This window comes from Bicyclus anynana, chromosome 4 (genome assembly GCF_947172395.1).
Source record: "Bicyclus anynana chromosome 4, ilBicAnyn1.1, whole genome shotgun sequence".
Classification (NCBI taxonomy): Eukaryota; Metazoa; Arthropoda; class Insecta; order Lepidoptera; family Nymphalidae; genus Bicyclus; species Bicyclus anynana.
The window spans coordinates 3,800,605-3,822,872 of record NC_069086.1 but is presented as its reverse complement, the minus strand read 5'-3'; the positions used below and the strand labels follow the sequence as shown (position 1 = coordinate 3,822,872).

At 36.5% G+C, this 22,268-nt stretch overlaps 2 protein-coding genes across 2 annotated transcripts in view; one reads left to right on the top strand and one right to left on the bottom strand.

Annotated features, from left to right (window-relative positions):
* The window catches only part of LOC112058481 (5-hydroxytryptamine receptor 2B), a 113,204-nt gene extending 99,885 nt beyond the window's left edge, over positions 1-13,319 (top strand). The window contains exons 9-10 of the mRNA XM_024099348.2: positions 6,921-7,047; positions 12,937-13,319. Of these exons, the coding sequence (XP_023955116.2) occupies positions 6,921-7,047; positions 12,937-13,120 (311 nt within the window). The 3' untranslated portion in view covers positions 13,121-13,319. The remainder of the gene's footprint in view (positions 1-6,920; positions 7,048-12,936) is intronic.
* Positions 1-22,268, bottom strand: part of LOC112058557 (60S ribosomal protein L10a) — a 363,530-nt gene that overhangs the window by 262,389 nt on the left and 78,873 nt on the right. The gene's annotated exons all lie outside the window — the stretch shown is intronic.

Here is a 22,268-nt window from a genome sequence, read left to right as displayed (position 1 = left end):
GATACTTTACTCATTACAAGGATACAGCAATTTTTAACCGACACGGGCGCCTCTAAGGCGTAGGTTATCATTCTAGGGTTAAAATATACCGAAAGCTTTTGTAAGGCGAATCAGTATTGTCTCTTTAATATTCCACACTCATCCTTTATTAAGAGAACACACGTTTCTAATTCCAAACTCATATCATAATTGTGTTAAAATGTTCTACTCGAATTACATTGGCACATTCGTTCCAAAGTTATCATCATAGTTAGGAAAAGGCGCCTCTCAGGTTAATTAGCAATTTCAAGAACGGAATTCAGTTTCCAAAAGAAAAATTCTAACACAAGCAGAACAAAGACATTTTGTTAATGGAATAAGAGTCTGCTGTAGCTAGACATGCCTCATTTTAGAAAAACTGAAAATCCGTCAGCCTATACTTTTAAGTAACTAGGTAGACAAGTTTAGATTTGGAGGGTTTCAAGGGTTCATATCAACCTTTTTAATTTCTTCCTGAACCGTCAAAGTATTTTTTTAAATACACTCACAAATAATGCAGCTTTCTAATGGTAAAAGAATATTCAAAATCGGTCCAGAGATTATTCCCAATAATACTACAAGCTTACGGGATTCCAGGAGGCATATTTCTGCATGATATCCCGTAAATAATATCAAAAAATTACAAAAATTTGTTTTTGACTTGGATAATTAAAGATCCTGCTATCTTACAAGGCCACTGCGGTCCCAACCCCATAATTGGCTACCGCACTTAGCTATTGTAGGAGTCTGACAAACTTCAGCCTTCTTAAAATGTAGTATATCTGGTCATCGCAAGCTCTCTTTCTAAAATCCGATATCTGTTTCCCAAATACGAATCAAACTTGTTTAATTGTGTTCCAGGGAAATCTTTCCCGTGGATTTCTTCGCCCGTCCAAAATGATAATTTAACTGTTGTATTACAAGTTTTAATGCTTTCGTAAATCCAAAGTCTTTGTCGACGTTTCCGAGAAGTTTGAAATTTATTTCGCAAAGCTACGAATTTGATGTTATTATAACAATGTTTTCGTTGAGGTGTTTGCAGGTTTTGTTTGACTTTTGTGACATTGTTATGATAAGTTAAAATTCAATTTAAATTATTTTCAGTTAATAAAAAGTTCAAAGTTTATTTGGTATCTCAGACCAATTATAGAAGGACTTGTATCGCACTCATAGTCACGAACAAAATTGTCTGTCATTTTCTGAGGAAAACGAGCTCAGATTCGGTATATATCTTATACTAAACTAGAAGTTTTTGCCCGTTTTTTACACAATTAAATTACACAAAAAGGTATTTTTACGGAGCTCTTTAACCGACGAACACGATTACAACTATTTAACATCGATTCTATAGAGACAGTTTTTATAATCGCATTATAACGTTGATCATATACTTTGACAGAAAAGTAATGTCTAGCGAGGCAGGTCTTATACAATAATTGGTCTGAGTTTGGAATTCTTAGTTATTTGTGATAATAAATTCAAACATATAAAATTATGGGTTCTTATCGCACCAAGGCTTAAAAGAAACCTACTAGTTCTGTGAAGCTCACAAATAGATAAGCATTTAACCTCAGACCAATTATTGTATAGGATCTGCCTCGCTAGACGTTACCTTTCTGTCAAAGTATATGATCAACGATCTAATGCGATTATAAAAACTGTCTCTATAGAATCGATGTTTAATAGTTGTAATCGTGTTCGTCGGTTAAAGAGCTCCGTAAAAAATACCTTCTTGTGTAATTGAATTGTTTAAAAAACGGGCAAAAACTTCTAGTTTAGTATAAGATATATACCAAATCTAAGGTCGTTTTCTTCAGAAAATTACAGACAATTTTGTTCGTGACTATGAGTGCGATACAGGTCCTTCTATAATTGGTCTGAGCATTTAACTTATGGACTAAAATCTAGAATTAGAAATATATACCCTCATCTGTTACATATTAGTGATAAGAAATAAATGATAGATAATATTCACAGTGACAAATTGCAAACAGGTTGCCTAGTTATATTGCAGCCAGACACATTTAACATACAAAATCTAGGACAATATGAAGTAGATCTAAGGCTACCTAGTACAGTTTAACCCACATAGTTCTGTATTCATTTCATAGTCTGACCCCGCTGAAGCATAGCTTAAGTGCTTTTGACCCAGGGATTGAACCCAGGACTTCGTGATCACAAGCCACATAAAATAAATTCTGGACCAACGAGGCAGTTAAAGTAAAAATTTAAAATACTAAGACAAAGTATTCATATATTTTCAGCAGTGCAAGAAGTCAATACCGAGCTATTTGTAATTAAAAACGAGAGTCATCATTCATCATCATTGTCAGCCGATGGACGTCCACTGCTGGACATAGGCCTCTTGCATGGATTTCTAAATAAAACGGTCTCGAGCCGCCAGCATCCAGTGGCTCCCTGCAAACCGCTTGATGTCTTCGGTCCACCTAGTGGGGGGTCGACCAACACTGCGCCAACCGGTGCGGGGTCGCCATTCCAGCACTTTGGGACCCCAACACCCATCGGCTCTTCGAACTATGTGGCCTGTCCACTGCCATTTCAGCTTCGCGACTCGCTGAGCTATATGAGTGACTTTAGTTCGTCTGCGGATCTCCTCATTTCTGATTCGATCACGCAGAGAAACCCCAAGCATAGCTTGCTCCATAGCCCGCTGAGTGACTTTGAGCCTTCTTATAAGGCCCATAGTAAGAAAAACGAGAGTATAATTTATTTTGACGGCCGCGTGGCGCAGTGGGTAGTGACTGGGTAGTAGTAGAGTAGTGGTAGTGGGTTTTCCAGTGTCTGTGTGTATTCATACATTATATAAGTATTTATATGAAGTATATAAATGTATATGAATATTATAATATCAACTATCTTAGTACCGATAACACAAGCTACTCTGTATGCTTACTTTGGGGCTAGATAGTGATGTGTATTGTTTAAGTATATTTATTTTATTATTTATTTATTTTATAATTTGCTTTATATTTTAATGGAACATCTCGAAGCTGTTGGCACAGTAAATAGTAGGTACTGTAGCATACTCCCTGACAATTTTATTATTACAGTATTCTTGCATCCACTTGGAAAATGAATGAGAAAATTTCACACAATGTTTTATGAATGTTTCATTGGCTTGGAAACATTCCAAAGTAATTGTTAACGTGATCAATGATGGGATGTTATCGTTGTTTAAATTGTTTTTGAATAAAATCTTAATATTGTATTAAACAGTTTTTATAACAGAATTTTACTTTTTTTAAGCGCATTTTAACGAAAGTTGAAGAATAATCTGTATCTGTAATAATCCGAATTTGATTTACATTGTTACGCACAAAGTTTGGTTCTTAGTCCTCATTCGCACAAGAGTTTTTTTAACGGAAGTTAAAAAAGCGTTAAAATACAACAAATGCATTCCCAAGTATATTATGTTGTTTTTTCGAGCAGTATTGCATTTTCAATTTTGGGCGTTGGAAAGAGACGTTAATTTAACTTCATACAAAAACTTTTTATTTTTGAACGTCCGCTAAAAAATCTCGTACGAATGGGAGCTTAGAATATGCTATATATCATACTAGCCGACGGCCCACAGTTTTACCTACGTAGTTCCTGTTACCATCAGAGTACGGAAATAAATTATAGCATAAAATACTCACATATAACGTGGTTTTTTGGTAGGAAAAGAATTTTTAAAATATGCTTAGTAGATCCAGAGATTACCCCCACACCACAAGCTTTACATCTTTATAATATTCGAAGTTCAAATTGGAAAGCTTATTCAGTGTTGGATTGTCCACTAACTGAGAAAGGCTATATTTATTATAATTTTACGCATGGTGAAAACGCGGGGCATAGCTAGTAGTTTATATTAAAAAAAATGTTGTATTTTTTACTTACTTTCTACAATAGAATGGAAAATTTCTTTTGTGATGTTTCAATATGGATCGTGTGTGCGTTCTAGACAGGGCCAAAAACGTTATTGGATTTTTCTGTAAAACAATTTACAGTTGAAGCATGCGGCCTCTTTTTCGTTTTTATGCTCGTTTCGCTTGGCTTGGCTTTTTACAAAAAACCCATTATCATCATAGCACAAACATAAATAATTTTATTCAAAGTCATTCATAAATTTCGTTCTACAATGACCGTTGTTGGATTAAAACTTGTTTGTTTATTGCATTAGCCTCCCACCAGCCAGACCTGGACCAATTAAGAAAACCTCAATCTGCTCAGCCGGGGATCGAACCCAGGACCTCCGTTTTGTAAATCCACCGCGCATACCATTACGCTACAGAGGCCGTCATCTGTCAAACCAATTGAGGGAAAACGGGAATCATTCTTATTAATAAAAATCATTCAATCTTATGAATAAAAATTGTGGCAAAAAAAAAAAAATGAATTTTTTGACTAATTTCGAAGCTTGAACTTCACAACTCGTAGCTGGACAACAAGCCGCGAGTCAGTTTTCGTGTTTTTACACAGTATCAATTGGTTTGGACACAGTCCAAAGTCGTTAACACAATGATCGTTCAGTTAAACAAGATGGCCACCATTACGCTTTGACAGATACTTAAAACAACAGGATAACAAGGTCAAGGATAAAAATAAAAAAATTGTCAAGTGCGAGTTTAGACTCGCCCACTGAGAGTTACGTACCAATCATTCTTCGTCATAAATATGAAAAGTGTACACAAAAGTCAATAAAATGTTTTTAAACTTATGAAAATGTAACAATTTTATATGATGCTCACAATCCAAAAATATTGTGACCGGTGTTTCTTTCATTTACCTATATACCCTTTATTTCGTCATTCAATAACAAATGTGTATAATAAACTACCTGGATTATAAAAGTATATAGAGTATAAAAATTTTAGATTTTTCTTACGTTTCTTTCGGCATAAACTAGCCGTGGCCTTGGCTATATAGTTTTTTACCGTAACATATAGGTTTGATTTTTTTTAAGTTTCATGGGAATGTAGACCAGAGAACAGGTTTTAATTTCTCGATACCTCCACGTGTTCCCGAGATACAGATTTTAACAGACAGATAGACAGACTGACTACAAAGTGATCTTTTAGTCCTCATTCGCAAGTATGATCACACGACAGCGTTTTTAAAATACGACTTTTTTCTTTGAGCAGTGTTGCATTTTCAATATTGGGTGTTAGAAATAGACATTCATTTAACTTCTTACTATATTGGAACGCTTTTTAAACGTCCGTTAAAAAAACTATACTGCCTACCTATAAATGAGGGCTTGACTTCCGTTTTTTCTTTTTAAATACGGAACTCTAAAAACCGAGGTACCTTAGCGTATTCAGTATTAATTGTAATTGTGATTATTCTGTAGGTAATAGTAGACACGATAAGTGTATCTATATAACTTTTATGGCTCTTTTAGTTTAAATGTCTCCCTTTGGTAATGAGCAGTCGTATTGTCTCTTCTTTTGTCGCGTTTTCCCTTTTCCCTTGCTACAATAGAACCATTTTCTTGGCCTTCACCATGACATTACGGCGCCTGGCGCTATAATATTTTCGGCTTTCCCTAGGCTTAGTTTTTGAACTCTTTATTTTGTTTTCGACGAATGATAGCGTTTTAGTAGCTTTGTACTGCATTATTTCAATATTCATTATTATTATTTTCCTAGTTTTTATTTTTTTGATTATTCATGACTTTGGTCAATCGTTTGACTACCGGATAATTTGGTAATGCGTGCTAATACTATTGAATCATTCAATCATAATTTTATTTTTAGTCCTTTTTGTAAAGTTAAAAAATGTATTTTTAACACTGTTACGTCTTTATTATATTCGTGTTCATGTTAAAATATGTGAACCAAAATTTGTGCGAACAATTATTAATTGCCTAAAATTACGTATTGGTTTAATTATGAGATCACATGAATCCTTAATATAACGGGCTAATTGGTTGAATATTATGTTAATTAAAATTAACAAATTGTCAGGCGCTGCTCAGTAATTACAAGCCGGGTATCAAATATAAATTTAATTTTAATTGGATGAAAAAGGCCTTCGAAATTTCGGTAAATTGATTTTAGTTAAATAAGAAACTATTTTATACAGAAACGATTCGTTCACCTGAAATTTGGTTACTTTTTTAGGATACCTAGGAAGGAAAAGGAAAAACAAAAGTCTTATTAGATCACTCTGTTGTCTGTCTGTCAACGATTGTCTATCATGATCTTGTATCTCAGGAACAGGAGGACATAAAGGAGGAGTTGAAATTAAAACTATATACTCAGGTCTATGGTCCCTTGAAGCTGTGAAAAAAGCAAAATTCTAAGTATAGGTACGTAATAAAAGATAAAAAGTTTATGTTGCACAACATATATTTCGTCTTTCTCAAGGTGTATTGAAATTTATAGGATACTTTCCGTTGATCTAAACCTAGGTATATATACAATTGGGCAAAAAAAAATTCAATTGCTTAACAATGCCATGTTATATGTAGGTACCTACTATAAGTAAGTACCTACCTGAAAACTTATTTGTAATTTTTACAAAAACCTACAAAAATTCTACGGAACCTTCGGTTTGCGAAAATTCTAGCACTAATCTGGTTTCTTTTCACTTAATCGAATTTCAACAAAGCAAATCCTAAGCCATCTTGGATCGTACAAGCTTGGCTTAAGATCTACGCGCGAAATCAATCCATCTTAACATATAAATACAAAATATCGAAAAATGCTTGACCTACTTACAAAGATGAAATTTGGCAGGGAGGTAGTTCATAGATAGTACACATCCGCTAAGAACGGATTTTGCAAGAGAACCGGATTAAAGAGATCTAAGGACGGACAAAGTCACGGGTGTCCGCTAGTTAGTTTATAAGTATCTAAAGTATTATCATCCAAATTAAATGACTCTATTTGTTACAGAACACGTGGTGGACATCTGCCTGTGGCTGGGCTATGTGTCCTCCACCATCAACCCCATCATCTACACAATCTTCAACAGAACCTTCAGGGCGGCCTTCCTCAGGCTTTTGAGGTGTCACTGCAGCAGGTATAGAATCAAAGTTGTTTTCAACCAAATTGCCTTTAGTGTACGAAATAGTAGTCTGAGACGGATATGACGTCGCTCGATCTCGTGTTGGCTTCAGTGTGCTCGTGGTATTCGAGCTGTCCACATCTTTTGTTGTGTAATGTAATTCTTTTTGGGTTACTTGAGATAGGCGGGGAGAGTGACTTGAGTGGAAAAGGGGAGTGTTTGTTAACAGTCAAAGGTACCTTTAACCCTACACACAACGTTCACAAGTGCGTGACTTCACTCAAGGTTATTCTCTGCCATTCTAGGGTCTTATTTTGGTTACAATTTGGTTTATTAATTAAGTTGTCCTGACAAATGTTGCGAATCAAAACCTTTGTTCGACATTAGTTTTCTTATTTTTGTAATCACTTCTGAGTCTAAAACGTTTGAGTAAATCCGAACTTTTCCTCGTCGGCTTCCGTACTATAGTAGGTGTAGGTAATTGTTAACTTAAGCCTCCTATAGGTTACGTCCGACGTAATTAGCTTGTTTACCGCCGCTTCGAAGTTTGTCGCCTCGTTGGCCGCACAACGAATTATTCTCAAAGGGTCAGACACAGCAACCAGACGTCCAATTTGAACTTCGCAACTGGGATTAAATTCGCTAATGTCTACATTAGGATGGGTAAATACGTTTTGCGTCCCTTTGTTTGTAATGCTTTTTACGATTAATTTACAGTGTACACAGCGAATTTGCATTGTCAATCTATCCATCATTTTGAACGAATGATTTATTGTAATTCTTCGCGAATAACCGAAAAACCCGAATGACAACCCCTCCCGGGCAAGACAAAGAAACCAACCAACCAACCAACCAACCAACAATATTGTACAGTCAAAATTTCTGTCCGTTTTTGGAATATTCAACATACAAAATAAAACATTTATAAAACCACGATGCAAGTATGGGAGCGCCATGGTCTTGGGTGCTATGCCGAGCGCCTTTAACCTTACTTCTACTATGTGGCCCGCAGTAATGCGACATGCGACGTGCGATATATGGATGAAAAATTTCGAGGCGATGGAAAAAAGTTTCACAAAAAAAGTGAAAGTTTCAGTTTGAAAAAAGGGTACAGAAAAAGTACCTAGATAGTTATGGGAATCTATCTCGCAAGTCGAGCAAAAAAAAAGTGCATAAGCGTAATTAGCTAACCCAACAACATCTTAAAGTAATCATATCAATATGAAAAGTCTTTTATACTTTAAATCGACTATCGAATATCGATTAGATCGACTTGGCAAGCGGTCTAAGCAATGTTATTAAATATAATATGTATTAATTGTAACATACGAGTATATGCGATGGCCAAGTCAATCAATTTATTTAAAATTTAAAAGCTTTTTAATATTGATGTGGTTACTTTAAGATGTTGTTGGGTTAGCTAATTACGTAATAGCTTGAAACAGAAGATCCCTTAATTACGGACAGAATAAAGTAATCGACTTGGTATTACATGGATCTCACAACTTTTTGCGGTAGAATTACCGATTGCGAGAATTGTTACATTTTACAAGTGTTGTTTTTTATGGCATCAATTATATTCATTAACAAACTTTGCTTATTTTTCCTAAAGGCTGATCAAAATCCATGTTAATGAGATACGGCGCGCGACGTTTTTTGCCTCGATCGATGATGTATTCATGAATAATCACGAATTCGTTAATTTACATTCACTCGACCACAATCATGGCCAAAGGAAATTTGAAATGAGGCTTCGGTATGGAAAAATCCGTGAAATAAAAAGTAATTATACTTTATAGCGTGGAAGACTATTGGCCTAACGTCTTCTCTGAGAGGAGACTCGAGCTCAGCAGTGAGCCGTATATGGGTTGATAATAGGTACATTATTTCCCAATATTTTCATGATAATCAATTTGAAAACCAATTCGATCATACTAATCTTTACTAATATTCTAAAGAGAAAATATATGTATTTTTGTCTGTAACGAATTAACTCAAAAACTAATGGACCAATTTGCAAAATTCTTTTACCAATAGAACTACATTATCAGTGAGTAACAGAGGCTATATTGTATTCCCCCGGGAGAAACTGTGAGGTTCTGCTATTTATAAATTTACCTAGTTTGTACATTATTGATCTCCGGGCAGAGAATTTACGCTGACAATTTAGAAGAGAGAAAAGCTCTGTACTTTCGAAGCTCAACACAGGACTCGAATTCAAGACCTCCTGATCTAAAGCCACATAACTAGTTAATCACTGAACCAGCGGCTCTCTGTGATGCGATAATAAATATACTTATAATGGAAATGTACAAAATGTTGGTACGAAACGGCTACATGAAATAGTACTGGTATTTACTACAGCTGTACCTACTGTTTATTGTGTACAAATTAAAAATGAGGCTATAAATCACTAGTCATTTCACACCTAATAATAAATATAATTAACTTGTTCTCAAATTAATGAAAATAAATTCAATTATTAGTCTTAGAACAATTAGATACAGTTAATATATTTTGAAAAACATTTTATAAGCAAACAATATACATAACAATTACTTAAAATAAATAAGTAATGTAAAGACATGCGTTTTCTCTTTTAAATTATTTGTTGGTAAACATTACACATTGAGTAGTATAGGTTATTAGTTAATTCGGGTATTTTTACTGTAAAAGGGTTTACCTATTATGTGAATAAAGCCGTCACTGAAAATTTATGTTGCTATATTCAAAGTTAGCAAACTATTCAATCTAATATTATCAAGTCACATCTCTTGAGGATGCTCCGGTATAGAGAAACATCCGTCGAGCGGATACTTCGAACAGAGTGTGACGGAAGGATGCAATACTCGAAGCTGATGGACGGATGGATGAAACAACGGATGCATTAGTTATTGAAAGTTTGCGGGGGTATATATTATAAAGTGAATGTAAATGTTGAATAAAGAATAGATAAAATCTTCATTTTAGACCAAAATAGTTATTATCATTAACAACGTATATTCGGCTCACTGTTGAGCTCGAGTCTCCTATCAGAATCAGAGGGGTTATACGTAGTAAAGCGAGAGCGTAGGTTCGAATCAATCCGGGGCATGCACCTCCAATTTTTGAGTTATGTGAAGTTAAATATCATGTCTCTCAAACGGTGAAGGCAAAACATCTTGGGGAAACCTGCATACCTGAAAATTTCCTTTCAATCAATCAATCAATCAATTTATTTATTTGCAGATACATGAATTATTGGGCCAGCGTTATTTTTATTATTGTTATCATTCAGTTACAAATATTGATCGGCATAGAGTCAATAAAACATTATCACACTAAATTCGCCAACGAGCATTGAAGCAGCATGGCAGGTCTAAGTTCCAGATCTTATCCTAATCTCTCCTTCTATCCAAATCCGAATTCTAAAACCCTATTCGTCTATCTAATGTCAGCCACAGCTACACAATTATCAAGTAAGCTCACATGCCTGCAGATAAAACAGATCGTACGTTGGTCGTATGCATGACATCATGCCGATCGCGACAAACTCACTTACTTGCTTGGTCGTCAGTGGCTGACATTAGGAGGAAGTCTCTATAATGGACTGATCGCGATGAATAACAAATACCGGCATTTGTCTCTACGTCTCTATGTCCACATTAGGAATCGAAGTTCCCTAATACTGAACAGTCAAATTTATAGTTTAGTGATTTGTGTACAGCCGAACAGGCGCCAATTTATGGCTATCAATACCAAACTCTCTCCATTCAATAATGGCGTATCAACAGTGCAAAATGTATTGCACTTACGCCCTTATAGATTGGAGCTCTCAAAGTTAATCTTATATCGTGTTTAGGTTCAGAGCAAGTTATAATGTATTCAAAACTCCTCGGTAACTATAAGTTCTAAGTGTCGTGGACTTTGTCGTATCACGAACAGAACGGGTCGTCGTTATGTAAGCGAGATTCCGTTATAAAGCTGTACTCACACTAAGGCAGCTTTTTAGCGATTGAAAGCCAAGTTTTATCTATTCAATACTAATATTATACAGAGGTAAAGTACGGGGTAACCTCTTGCCGAGTTAGCTCATTTGTGAGTGTCATAGGCTTTTTTATCCACGTATTCTCATCAAAATGAACTACGCGGGTAAAACTGCGGGGCGTGGGCTGTAATAATATAATATAATAATATAAATATTTAGTAGAAAGAGTAATTGGTGTTAGTTCACCATTTTTTTCTTTTTTCTTTACAAGTTAGCCCTTGACTACAATCTCACCTGATGGTAAGTGATGATGCAGTCTAAGATGGAAGCGGGCTAACTTGTTAGGAGGAGGATGTAAATCCACACCCACACATTTCTACACGGCATCGTACCGGAACGCTAAATCGCTTGGCGGTACGTCTTTGCCGATAGGGTGGTAACTAGCCACGGCCGAAGCCTTCCACCAGCCAGACCTGGACAAATTAAGAAAATCTCAATCTGCCCAGCCGGGGATCGAACCCAGTAACCTCCGTCTTGAAGATCCACCGCGCATACCACTGCGCCACGGAGGCCGTCAAACATGATCATGATACCATGATCAGCCTATTTAAACATCTCACAAGCAGGGCCAGGCCGTCCTTAGGAGAGGAGTGGCGCTTTTGGCGGCCTCAGTGGCGCAGTGGTATGCGCGGTGGATTTACAAGACTGAGGTCCTGGGTTCAATCGCCGGCTGGACCGATTGAGGTTTTCTTAATTGGTCCAGATCTGGCTGGTGGGAGGCTTCGGCCGTGGCTAGTTACCACCCTACCGACAAAGACATACCGCCAAGCGATTTAGCGTCCCGGTACGATGTCGTGTAGATACCGAAAGGAGTGTGGATTTTCATCCTCCTCCTAACAATTTAGCCCGCTTCCATCTTAGACTGCATCATCACTTACCATCTTGGTGAGATTGCAGTCAAGGGCTAACTTGTAAGGAATAAAAAAAAAAAGTTAATATTAGTAACGATCACTACTAGAATGTATTACTGAAAGTGCCCGGGACCAATTTCGGTGCTTTACGAGGGGTGGTATGGTTTGTGGTGATATTAATTTCCCAACTCCGAGCTTATATTTTTGTACTGTGTCTTGGAGAGAAAGAAAGGGTCTATGCGTCATAGATCAAAATTGTTCATATGTTCATATCTCAGAATACAAAAAACACGTTCAGTCGTCATTATAAAGCACGCATTGTGTTCAAAAATTGCACCTGTATAGCACACAACACGGCATACACAAAGTGACTAATCACTTGTCACGAACAAGAGATTAGTCACTCTGTAGCCACCAAACCAACCAAAATCCTAATCGCGATCATTCCTTCTGGAGTTTTCTGTACCTATTCAGAGTTCCACAAACGATCATTCATAGATTCGTATTTCGAAGGCACATTAACCACCAGACCGACGAAGCAGTTATACCGTGGGAGCCGTGATAGCTCAGTGGATATGACCTCTGCCTCAGATTCCGGAGGGTGAGGGTGTGAGGGTGTGGGGTCGAATCCGGTCCGGGGCATGCACAAATCATCTTAATGAAAGAAAAATAATTATTGCAATCATAGCTTCTTCTACAAAACAAATAAAACATTATTTTTAAAAATAGTGGTAGTACGTTGGTAATTTATTCCGTAATGTATAATAAAAATTAGATCTTTAAAACTTTAATTACAGCAGCTACAGCATTGAAAAAACTGATTCAAGATAGAAAAATTTGTAAAATCCGAAATAAAAATGTATCTTGGTCACCCTAGAGATTTTGAGAAAACTATTCAAATTAGTTTTAGATAATTAGGTGGTGTGTCTACCGTTTGCGTTTGTGTTTTAATATCATGTTAATTATAATTAAATGGTCCTCTGTCCCAGTTATGGGCCGTCGTTAAATGCATTTATTTTGTTCCAGAAAAGGGCGTTGTACTCGCTACAGATCGGTTGGGTCAACTCGTGGCGCATCCCAGCTCTGTGCGCGGTCCGCCTTACCACTCGCGATATCGTTGAGACCGTCGGCGATGCCTACCACCACGACACCAGCGCAAGAAACCACAGAGACAGTGCTTATGGAGCCAGATTTTAAACTGCGCTATTAGATTCAATACTACCCTCTTTCTAGAAGGTAGTATTGAAACTATCGTCTATTATTGAAATAGCTATTAGGTTCTATCCTCTTTGTAGTATTGAAACTGCTACTGAAAACGACTAATATAATTTGGCAAGTTCGTTGATGACACTCCCATGATACCTATGCGGGCGACGGGGGGAAAATACTGCGTGGGTGTGAAGTCGTGCGCGCGGGGCAGAGGGAAGGACTGCGCGGGTATGAAGTCGAGCGCGCAGTCCATCGGGAGTGTTACGAACGAATTTGCCAAGCTATAGAACAAGTTATTCCGTTCAGAACTAAATAATAGGCTCTGTTTTGGACCACGCGTGTTTTAGTGCAACTTTATTTTATGAAGAAACTGTGAGTAAACAATGTTCCATAGTTTTTTTTGCAATAATGTAATTTCTTCAAAGTACATTTCTAAATAATATTCAAGTGGTGATATGGGTTTTTAGCGATTTGCATTGTTGCTAAATGTTGGTAATTGTCAATACATTTTCGAAAAGTGTTTTTGTACAGCTACGTACCTAAATATAATTATGTCTTGTAACTCGTAATAATTTATCGTGACATTATTTTATCTTCAACTTTTACTCAATTGAGTATTTCTTTGTGAATCCTGAGTCGTATACCAGTGGCATTGGACGGCCCTGTAGTATATTTGTATGTACACATATACTACAGGTTCTTTTACTTGGAATTTATTGAAATTGGCAGGGAATTACTTGCAATACAAATGAAGGGAATGATTGTCAAAATAAATATGATAATGACTTAACCTACGATGTTTATTTCACTAATTTATATTTTTTGCTTTCACACGGGGCCTCTAAAGTCCAGGGGCCCTGTAACCATCGATCTTAGATCGTTAGATGGGCCCCGAAGCGTCGCGGAATTGTCATTTGTTTCGCAAATACTTACCCATGGACAGTAGCACCTTTCTCTTTATTCGTTTTGCGGCTTGTGTTTTTACATTTCAAAATGAACACGAAGACGTATTTAAGTGATTAAACAAGAAAAAACAGTCAAATATTTTTTTAAGTCCACGTCCACTCACAGAATGCGCTCGTTGCGTACTTTAATAAGATGTGCGTGCACGTCTTTGAGTGATGACATAACATTGTTCGTTCTTTAATATGTAGGGGCTAAAGATTTATATCGATGCCCGTAACATTGATATGGCAGTAGCTACGCCCTTGGTTTTATACTCCTTTGTAAGATATTTGTACATTGATGTTTTTTAATCTATCGAGTCGTAGTAATAACTATTTGTAATTATTGTAATCAATTAATGGATGTAATATAAATAAAGCAGAGGCGTCTTTAGCTATAGTGCAAGGGATGCGTCGCACCCGGGCGCCGCGATCTCTGGGGCGCCCGTGTGCCACTATATTGTTTCCGAATTAAACTTTTTTTTAAAGTTATGTTCAGTTAATTACAGTGAGTGTTACTTAACTTCCCAATCTATCTTCCCAAACTAAAACCATTACAGTTCCAAAAATTTACTACCTACGAGACCTAGTGTACCCACCTAGTTGTTTCCAGACAAATTTTTGAAATTTACTTTTGACAATAGGCAACTACAAAGGAATTAGTTAGTTACACAGATAGCTGTGGTAACTTGAAGTGCTTTTTGTATTGTACATATTCCATTTTAACAGTGCTCAGCACGCTTAGGTACTAGAGAGCGCTAGGTGATGATTGCACCCGGGCGCTACGTTAGCTAGAGACGCCTCTGAATAAAGTCAAGGCTCTATGTGTACCAAATATTAATTGTTAGATGTGCAATAAAAACAACTGACGAATTATTAAACTTAAAGTTTTATTAGACTATAGTCACACAAGTATTATGAAGGAGATGTAATCTTCCGCAGCAGTATTATGGTCTATTTAGATATGTGTCACTCATTCGGTAAAAATACATTTTAGGTAGGTACAATGTACAATTGTACATGTATAGCAGAATTAGTGATCATGTCTTTTGTTCGACATTAAGTTAGTCTGTGATAAATATTAAGCGATCTTTTTAGTTACTACCTGTTAACCGGCTTCCAAAAAGGAGGAGGTTCTACGTTCGGCTGTATGTATGCTTTTTTTTGTTTTATGTATGTTCAGCGATAATTCCGTCATTTTTTTTTATTTTTACGTGTTCTCTGAGGCACGGAGTATATATGTTACCGTTAAATTGTTAATAACGTTAGTTTATAATTTAACTTGCGAAATTATAAACTATCGATAGATTGTGAACTGAACCTATTGCTTACAATTTAACGTTTTATTTTTTGGTATATTGTAATCTTATTTTTTATTATCTCGTGAGTTAGATTATAAACCAACTAACTAACTAAATAATGTAAACATCATAATTTTTTGCAGTGAAATTAGTGTGTTATAATTTATTATTGACAGTTTGTAACATCGATTTCATTACAACATAACATTATATCATAGTTTAACTATGTATAATAATAATGATGTTTTGAAACCTATAATAATCGGCTATCTGACACCTATAATAATCGGTTATCTGATTGGTCAATCAAATTTATTACTTAAAACACCTTAGTCAGACTGGTTCCAGTTCAAAAGTCGTAATTCATTCTACGTCTCATTTTATCACAATCAAATGCCTAGAATTTGATTGTGATAAAATTTCGCTGACAATGCAATAAAATTATGGAGCAGAAGACTTGTTCTACTGTAATCCTACCTTGCTCCATTATAAACGCAGAATTTAATTTTGGGGTTAAAATGTCCCTCGTAAAACCTCTTGCCGCCTGAGCCGATTTAAATGTATGTCAACTCAGATTTTTTTCATCACAATCTTTGTATGATATAATGGTTTATACATTGTTTTATTTATTTAAGTGAGGTGATTTAACTAGTTATATTATGGATATAAGTATCATTTACATTTTAAAGTACCAAAAATGTTAGTGCCAAATTATTTTGAAACAGAGATATATGCTTTAAAACAAAACAGAACATATTTTGTTTATTTTATTATTGTTTATAATTTACTATTAAAAAATGCTGCACAATGAGTTAACTAAGTCAAAATAAAATGTACAAAAATGTTTGTTTCGGCAGTTACTTTTCCTTAACTGTGTCTTTTAATTAAGTTCAGAATAGAGCCTTAGTTGAAAAGTATATTAATATTTCCGTGATAAGAAGATTGCAGTATCTTTGAAAGTTACGGAGGATCGAGGGTTTGTCTTATTTAGGTATCATAGAGAAGTGCAAAAACTGACTTATTTGTCTTTTTACGGCCTCGTGGCGCAGTGGTGTGCCCGGTGGATTTAGGATGAATGTCCTGGATTTGATCTCCGGCTAGGTCGATTGAGATTTTCTTAATTGGTCCAGGTCTGGCTGGCGGGAGGCTTCGGCCTTGGCTTACCACCCTAAAGACGTAACGCCAAGCGACTTAGCGTCCCAGTACTATGTTGTATAGAAACCAAAAGATCTTAGATTGCATCATCACTTACCATTAGATGAGATTGTAGTCAAGGTCTTGTATAGAATAAAAAAAGTTGAAAGTTAAACTAATCATATGCAGAAAGTTAGATATTTTGTGTATGTTATTCATCAAGTTAAATTAAACAAAATGCGGTTAACCCATTTCATCTTTTCACATATAATTGATATTTAATGAGTTGTGGTTAAGTTTTGATTGTACAGGCATTTAATTATTGTTAATGTATTAAGTAAATAAGTGGAGACCTTTATATTAATTAATATTTATAGTAGGTATACAATGTGTATTAATGTTTAGATATTTGATGGAAGACTTTCAATTAGTACCTATCTCAATACTTTAGATATATTTGACTGTATGTAGAATAAAAGTTATTTTCAAAGTAAATGTGTTATCATTCATATATTAATTTACATAGAACCATGAGTTTATCCCGTGAAGATATTTTGAAATTATTGGAGTTTCGAAACTGAATATAAAAATTCTTTTTTTAATTATTGTCTTTTTGTCGGTCGCGAGTCACGCCGAAACTACTGAAAAAATTCATATGAGACTTGGCATGATTTGAGGTTATGCTACTAAGAAGTATAGGATACGTCTTACCCGGAAAATCAGGACTATTTTCTTAGAAGATGGGATAAAGTCACAATGTCCATTCAGTTGTAACTCATTAATGAGTGTCCAATTTGATTTAGGTAATCTTTTTTAGAAAAAAACACCATACTTTTCTTTACAATACTTAAGTTTTTCAGTTTTAGAATTTTACCCTAACGAATCCGCAGGTCTGCTAGTTATGTAGCTGTAAGCTGATTATTAACCCATATTTGGCTTACTGCTGAGCTCGAGTCTCCTCTCAGAATGAGAGGGTTTAGGCCAATAGTCCACCACGCTGGCCCAATGCGGATTGGCAGACTTAACACACACAGAGAATTAGGAAAATTCTCTGGTATGCAGGTTTCCTCACGAAGTTTTTCCTTTACCGTTTGAGACATGTGATATTTAATTTCTTAAAATGCACACAACAAAAAAGTTGGAGGTGCATGCCCTGGACTGGATTCGAACCCACACCCTCCGGAATCGGAGGCAGAGGTCACATCTACTTTGCTATCCATGTGACGCACAGTACAGGGTGGTTATTCTTTAAATACACGTCCAACCGCACTTCAACGTTGCCGCTATGACAAATTTCACAGTAATGTATAACTTTCGTCACAATTTTAAGATCTGGAAATAGATTACAAGAAAAATAACACTTCAATTTTCCTCTCCAATAAACTTGATTTAATTTTATATAAATTCGACCCTCCGAGTACCGATGGGGAGGACAAATTGAATAATACTTACGTGAGTTACTGAAGGTCTGGATTTATTACGATTGGTTATAGAAAATCCCCCTTGACTACCTTAGCGAGGGAATTTAATCGACACCGCTTGGTCGCTTCATTTTACAAAATATACTCCTTTTTATTACCAACTTTTTACACCGAATTTAGGATTTAGATTTAATTAGAAAAAGTCTCACGTATTGGCTTTAATAATGAAATAGACTTCTCATCTTACATGAGTCACGTATTCCGACGAATTAAGGTCTGGTTATATCTACAGACATTTAGCGTGCCAGACACGCGCCGTGGTAGACAAAATAATATTCTTCTATACAGTGTCTACTAACGTATTTAAATCTATAGTAACGCGGCCGCGCAGACGTTGACAGACACGGGCCGCGCCCGGCCAGTATTCGCGGAAAGAATATTTTGTCTGACAGCGCCTTACAGAAATGACAATAAGACCGCCATTACCAATGAGCGCCATTAAGATATTAGCGCCGCGTCTGGGGGACTTCTTGAAAAGGACTTTATGTATGTCTGGCTACCAGTTGGGCAGTGTGAATAGAGGGTGTCTGTGGGTGTCTACCACGCTACTTGTCTGTGACGGACTGTGTCTGTAGATATAAACGGACCTTTAACGTGAGTCGAGTCGTTTCTAGTTTAATCTTTTCGTTTTTGTTGCTTTCACGCAACTATGTTGATGGTGTAAATCTTCTTACCTTATTAATAAATGTACCATACGCAAACCACCCAGAGACACCTTTATCGTGGAGCTATTAAAAATCTCATGATTTAAATCAATTTAATTCAATTCCTTTATTTGCTGATAACAAATTCTTTAAAATTACGCAGGAAGCACTGATTTCCAATTAGTTTTCATAAAAAAAAAGTTGCATTATAACCGAGTGTATTTTATTTATTTATTAGTAAGGTCGAATTAAGTTGAAATATAAAGAAGACAGACATGATTAAAAAAACAGATGATTTTATAAATATGCTTGGAGTTTCTTTGCGTGATCGAATCAGAAATGAGGAGATCCGCTGAAGAACTAAAGTCACTGACATAGCTCAGTTAGTCGCGAAACTGAAGTGGCAATGGGCAGGCCACATAGCCGATGGAAGTTGGGGTCCCAAGGTGCTGGAATGGCGACCCCGCACCAGAAAGTGCAGTGCTGTTCGACCACCCACTAGGTGAATCAAAGACATCAAGCGTGTTGCAGGGAGCCACTGGATGCTTGCAGCTTGGGACTGTTTTGTTTGGACGTCCATGTAAGTCCTGTCTACAGCAGTGGACGTCCATCGGCTATTAATGATGAAGTTATATAATGATTTATTTATTTTGCTATCATCCGCGAAAAGTCGACGAACCCATGCGACAACGTCACCCAGGTCCGACAAAACACTCTCTAACTCTCACTCTCTTGAGAGTGTTTTGTCGGACCTGGGTGACGTTGTCGCATGGGTTCGTCGACTTTTCGCGGATGATAGCAAAATAAATAAATCACTATATAATCATGATGAACTTCCGCAAGGTAACGCCTGCTTCTATCCAATGACGAAATTGCTTAAATCCCTGTAATTTATTATGTAAGTATATATGGGCAAGTATAAACAAATGGTACAATTAATACTTTGTAATTGTGTTGACAAATTATATTTGTATAGGTACGAGCCCCACTAAATCCTCCTATTGCTTTGGGTCCATAAATCTTTTAACTATCCGTGGAACTAATTCCCCAACAATTCTAATAATTTGTGTAACGGCCACGGGTACCGGTTTCTGTGTTTATAAATTAATTTTCTATTGTTTCTGATACAATTCACGTGCTGTATTCAGGTGTAAGTAATTAAGTAATTTTCCTTTGTTTGTTAAATATTTTCATGTTAAAAGGTCTTTTTTTATTTCTACAAGTTAGCCTTTGACTACAATCACACCTGATGGTAAGTGATGATGCAATCTAAGATGGAAGCAGGCTAACTTGTTAGGAGGAGGATGAAAATCCACTCCTCTTTCGGTTTCTACACGGCATCGTAACGGAACGCTAAATCGCTTGGCAGTACGTCTTAGTCGGGGTAGGGTGGTAACTAGCCACAGCCGAAACCTCCCACCAGCCAAAAAAAAGGGTCACTCTTTTATACTATTTTGTCATGAAATTTCGTTCTTACACTGTGTGAGAGTTAGCATAATTAAAGTTTGTATGTTCTATAAACGATGTTTTTTTGACTCGACAGTGTATATAGTCTGGTTCAAGTTCGTTGATAACACTCCCATGATATGCGGGCGACAGGGGGAAAGACTGCGCGCGAGTGAAATCGCGTGTGCGAGGAAGTGACGTGCATTAGCCGTGGGGTTTCGCTACACGCCCCCCGGCCCGCGCGCCACATCGGGAGTGTTACGAATGAAGTTGCCAAGCTATAGTAAGTATCATGTTATGGCAAGCGTCCGCGCTGAAAGAGAGGAAGTAACGAAGGACTTAGGACAAGAGATGACAGCAGATAATGTAATAAATATAATGCCGGAATGCTGTGGGAAATGGAATATAGTTAGGAATTATCTGGACAATATAATGAAGATCAAGGAGAAGGATGAAAGAGAGAATGGGAAGTAAAATAAGACTCGCGACGTTGGTGGTAGGCTTTATGGCAGGAACACCAAACGTCTAGAAGGTAGGAGGGGTTTTTAGCCGGTAAGAGTCCGGCACTACCCAACATGGGTGTCCATGAGGATTTTCCCCCCTACGAAAAAAAAAGGCGTCCGCGCATCGTACGTCGGCGCAGCCGGAAATATCGCTAAATCGTTCACTGAGTTAGGACGAAAGAAATGGGACGGGGACAACTTTGTCGTCTGCGGTCTATTTCTCTTCATGAGATATGTCGTTGGTCGCATGATAAGCCTATGGTCGTTTAAAAAATAATTTTTTTTAATCATTAAATAAATTGAGGAGAATAAAATGTAAGGAATCCCTTTACTTCATTACGTGAACGTCTCGGCTGAACCTTGAATTTTAAATAGCCATAAATTTCTGTTACGAGCCAACTTTAGCACAAAGTTTGACCGTGTAAAATGTGGAGTCATGAAATTTGTCGCAGTTCACGTGGCATTATGATACCTCGTAAAAACTCTTGACTTTCTAAAGGCTTAGTGCTCACTGACGTTGTAGTTAGATGTCGATAGTAGATTTTGGTGATTAACAAAATGATATGATTAACAATATCTTTATAGAGAAAACTGTTGCAGAATATTAGTAAAACCATCCTGGAGAAGTTGAAGTTGAAAGCTGGTAGCTTATTTCACTACACACTAATGTGAATACAGAACAATCAGCCTTCATTCGCACGAGAGTTTATATAACGAACGTTAAATAAGCGTTCAAATACAACAAATGCAATCCCAAGAATATGTTCACACGACAGAATAAATTCTCGTGCGAATGGGGGCTTATTCGTATACTAGTAGTTCTTAATTTCACTACTTACATGCTAATGTTAATACAGAATAATAAAGCTCTTTGCTAGCAAAATTTTACAAATTTATAATTGAAGTTATAGTATAATATATGAGCGTAGGCTATATTATATCTGGATATCAAACTCTATGACACGAATTTATACCATAGAATAATCTATACTAATATAATAAAGCTGAAGAGTTTGTTTGTTTGTTTGTTTGTTTGATTGAACGCGATAATCTCAGGAACTACAGGTCCAATTTGAAAAATTCTTTCAGTGTTAGATAGCCCATTTATTGAGGAAGGCTATAGGCTATATATTATTCCCATATTCCCACGGGAACGGGAACCACGCGGGTGAAACCGCGCGACGTCAGCTAGTATTATAATAAACGTAGACATCTTTGTCAAATAATGGAATGTTGAGTCACGCAATTTGTATAAAATTGCGTGCCATTAGGTAACCTCGTCACAAATTTAAGTACTCTAAGGTTCTGCAAACACTTTGGAATGAAATTTCGAGATTTAAGTGAGGAACGGACGTGCACAAGAAGGACTCTCGTTTTATTAAAAATATGAAAGTCAGCGACCGTTTTGGGGATTATGTTAAATACGAGAACTGGGGCACAAGTCTTTGCTTTAATGTTGTCTTTCATTGGTCTAGATACTCCGTTTTATATTTTCTATACGAAGAGCATGTGATTGCTAGACATACCTCATTCTATGAAGGCTTGTCAGGTCTAACACTGACTGCTCCTAACATTGGTATGTTATTATAGTACCTAACGAAATATATCGGTACTTCGGGATGAGGCGGCTTTTGAAGGCAGGTTTTATCAAAATTCCAAAATTCAAAATTAATTTATTTTAAGTAGGCTCAGTTTA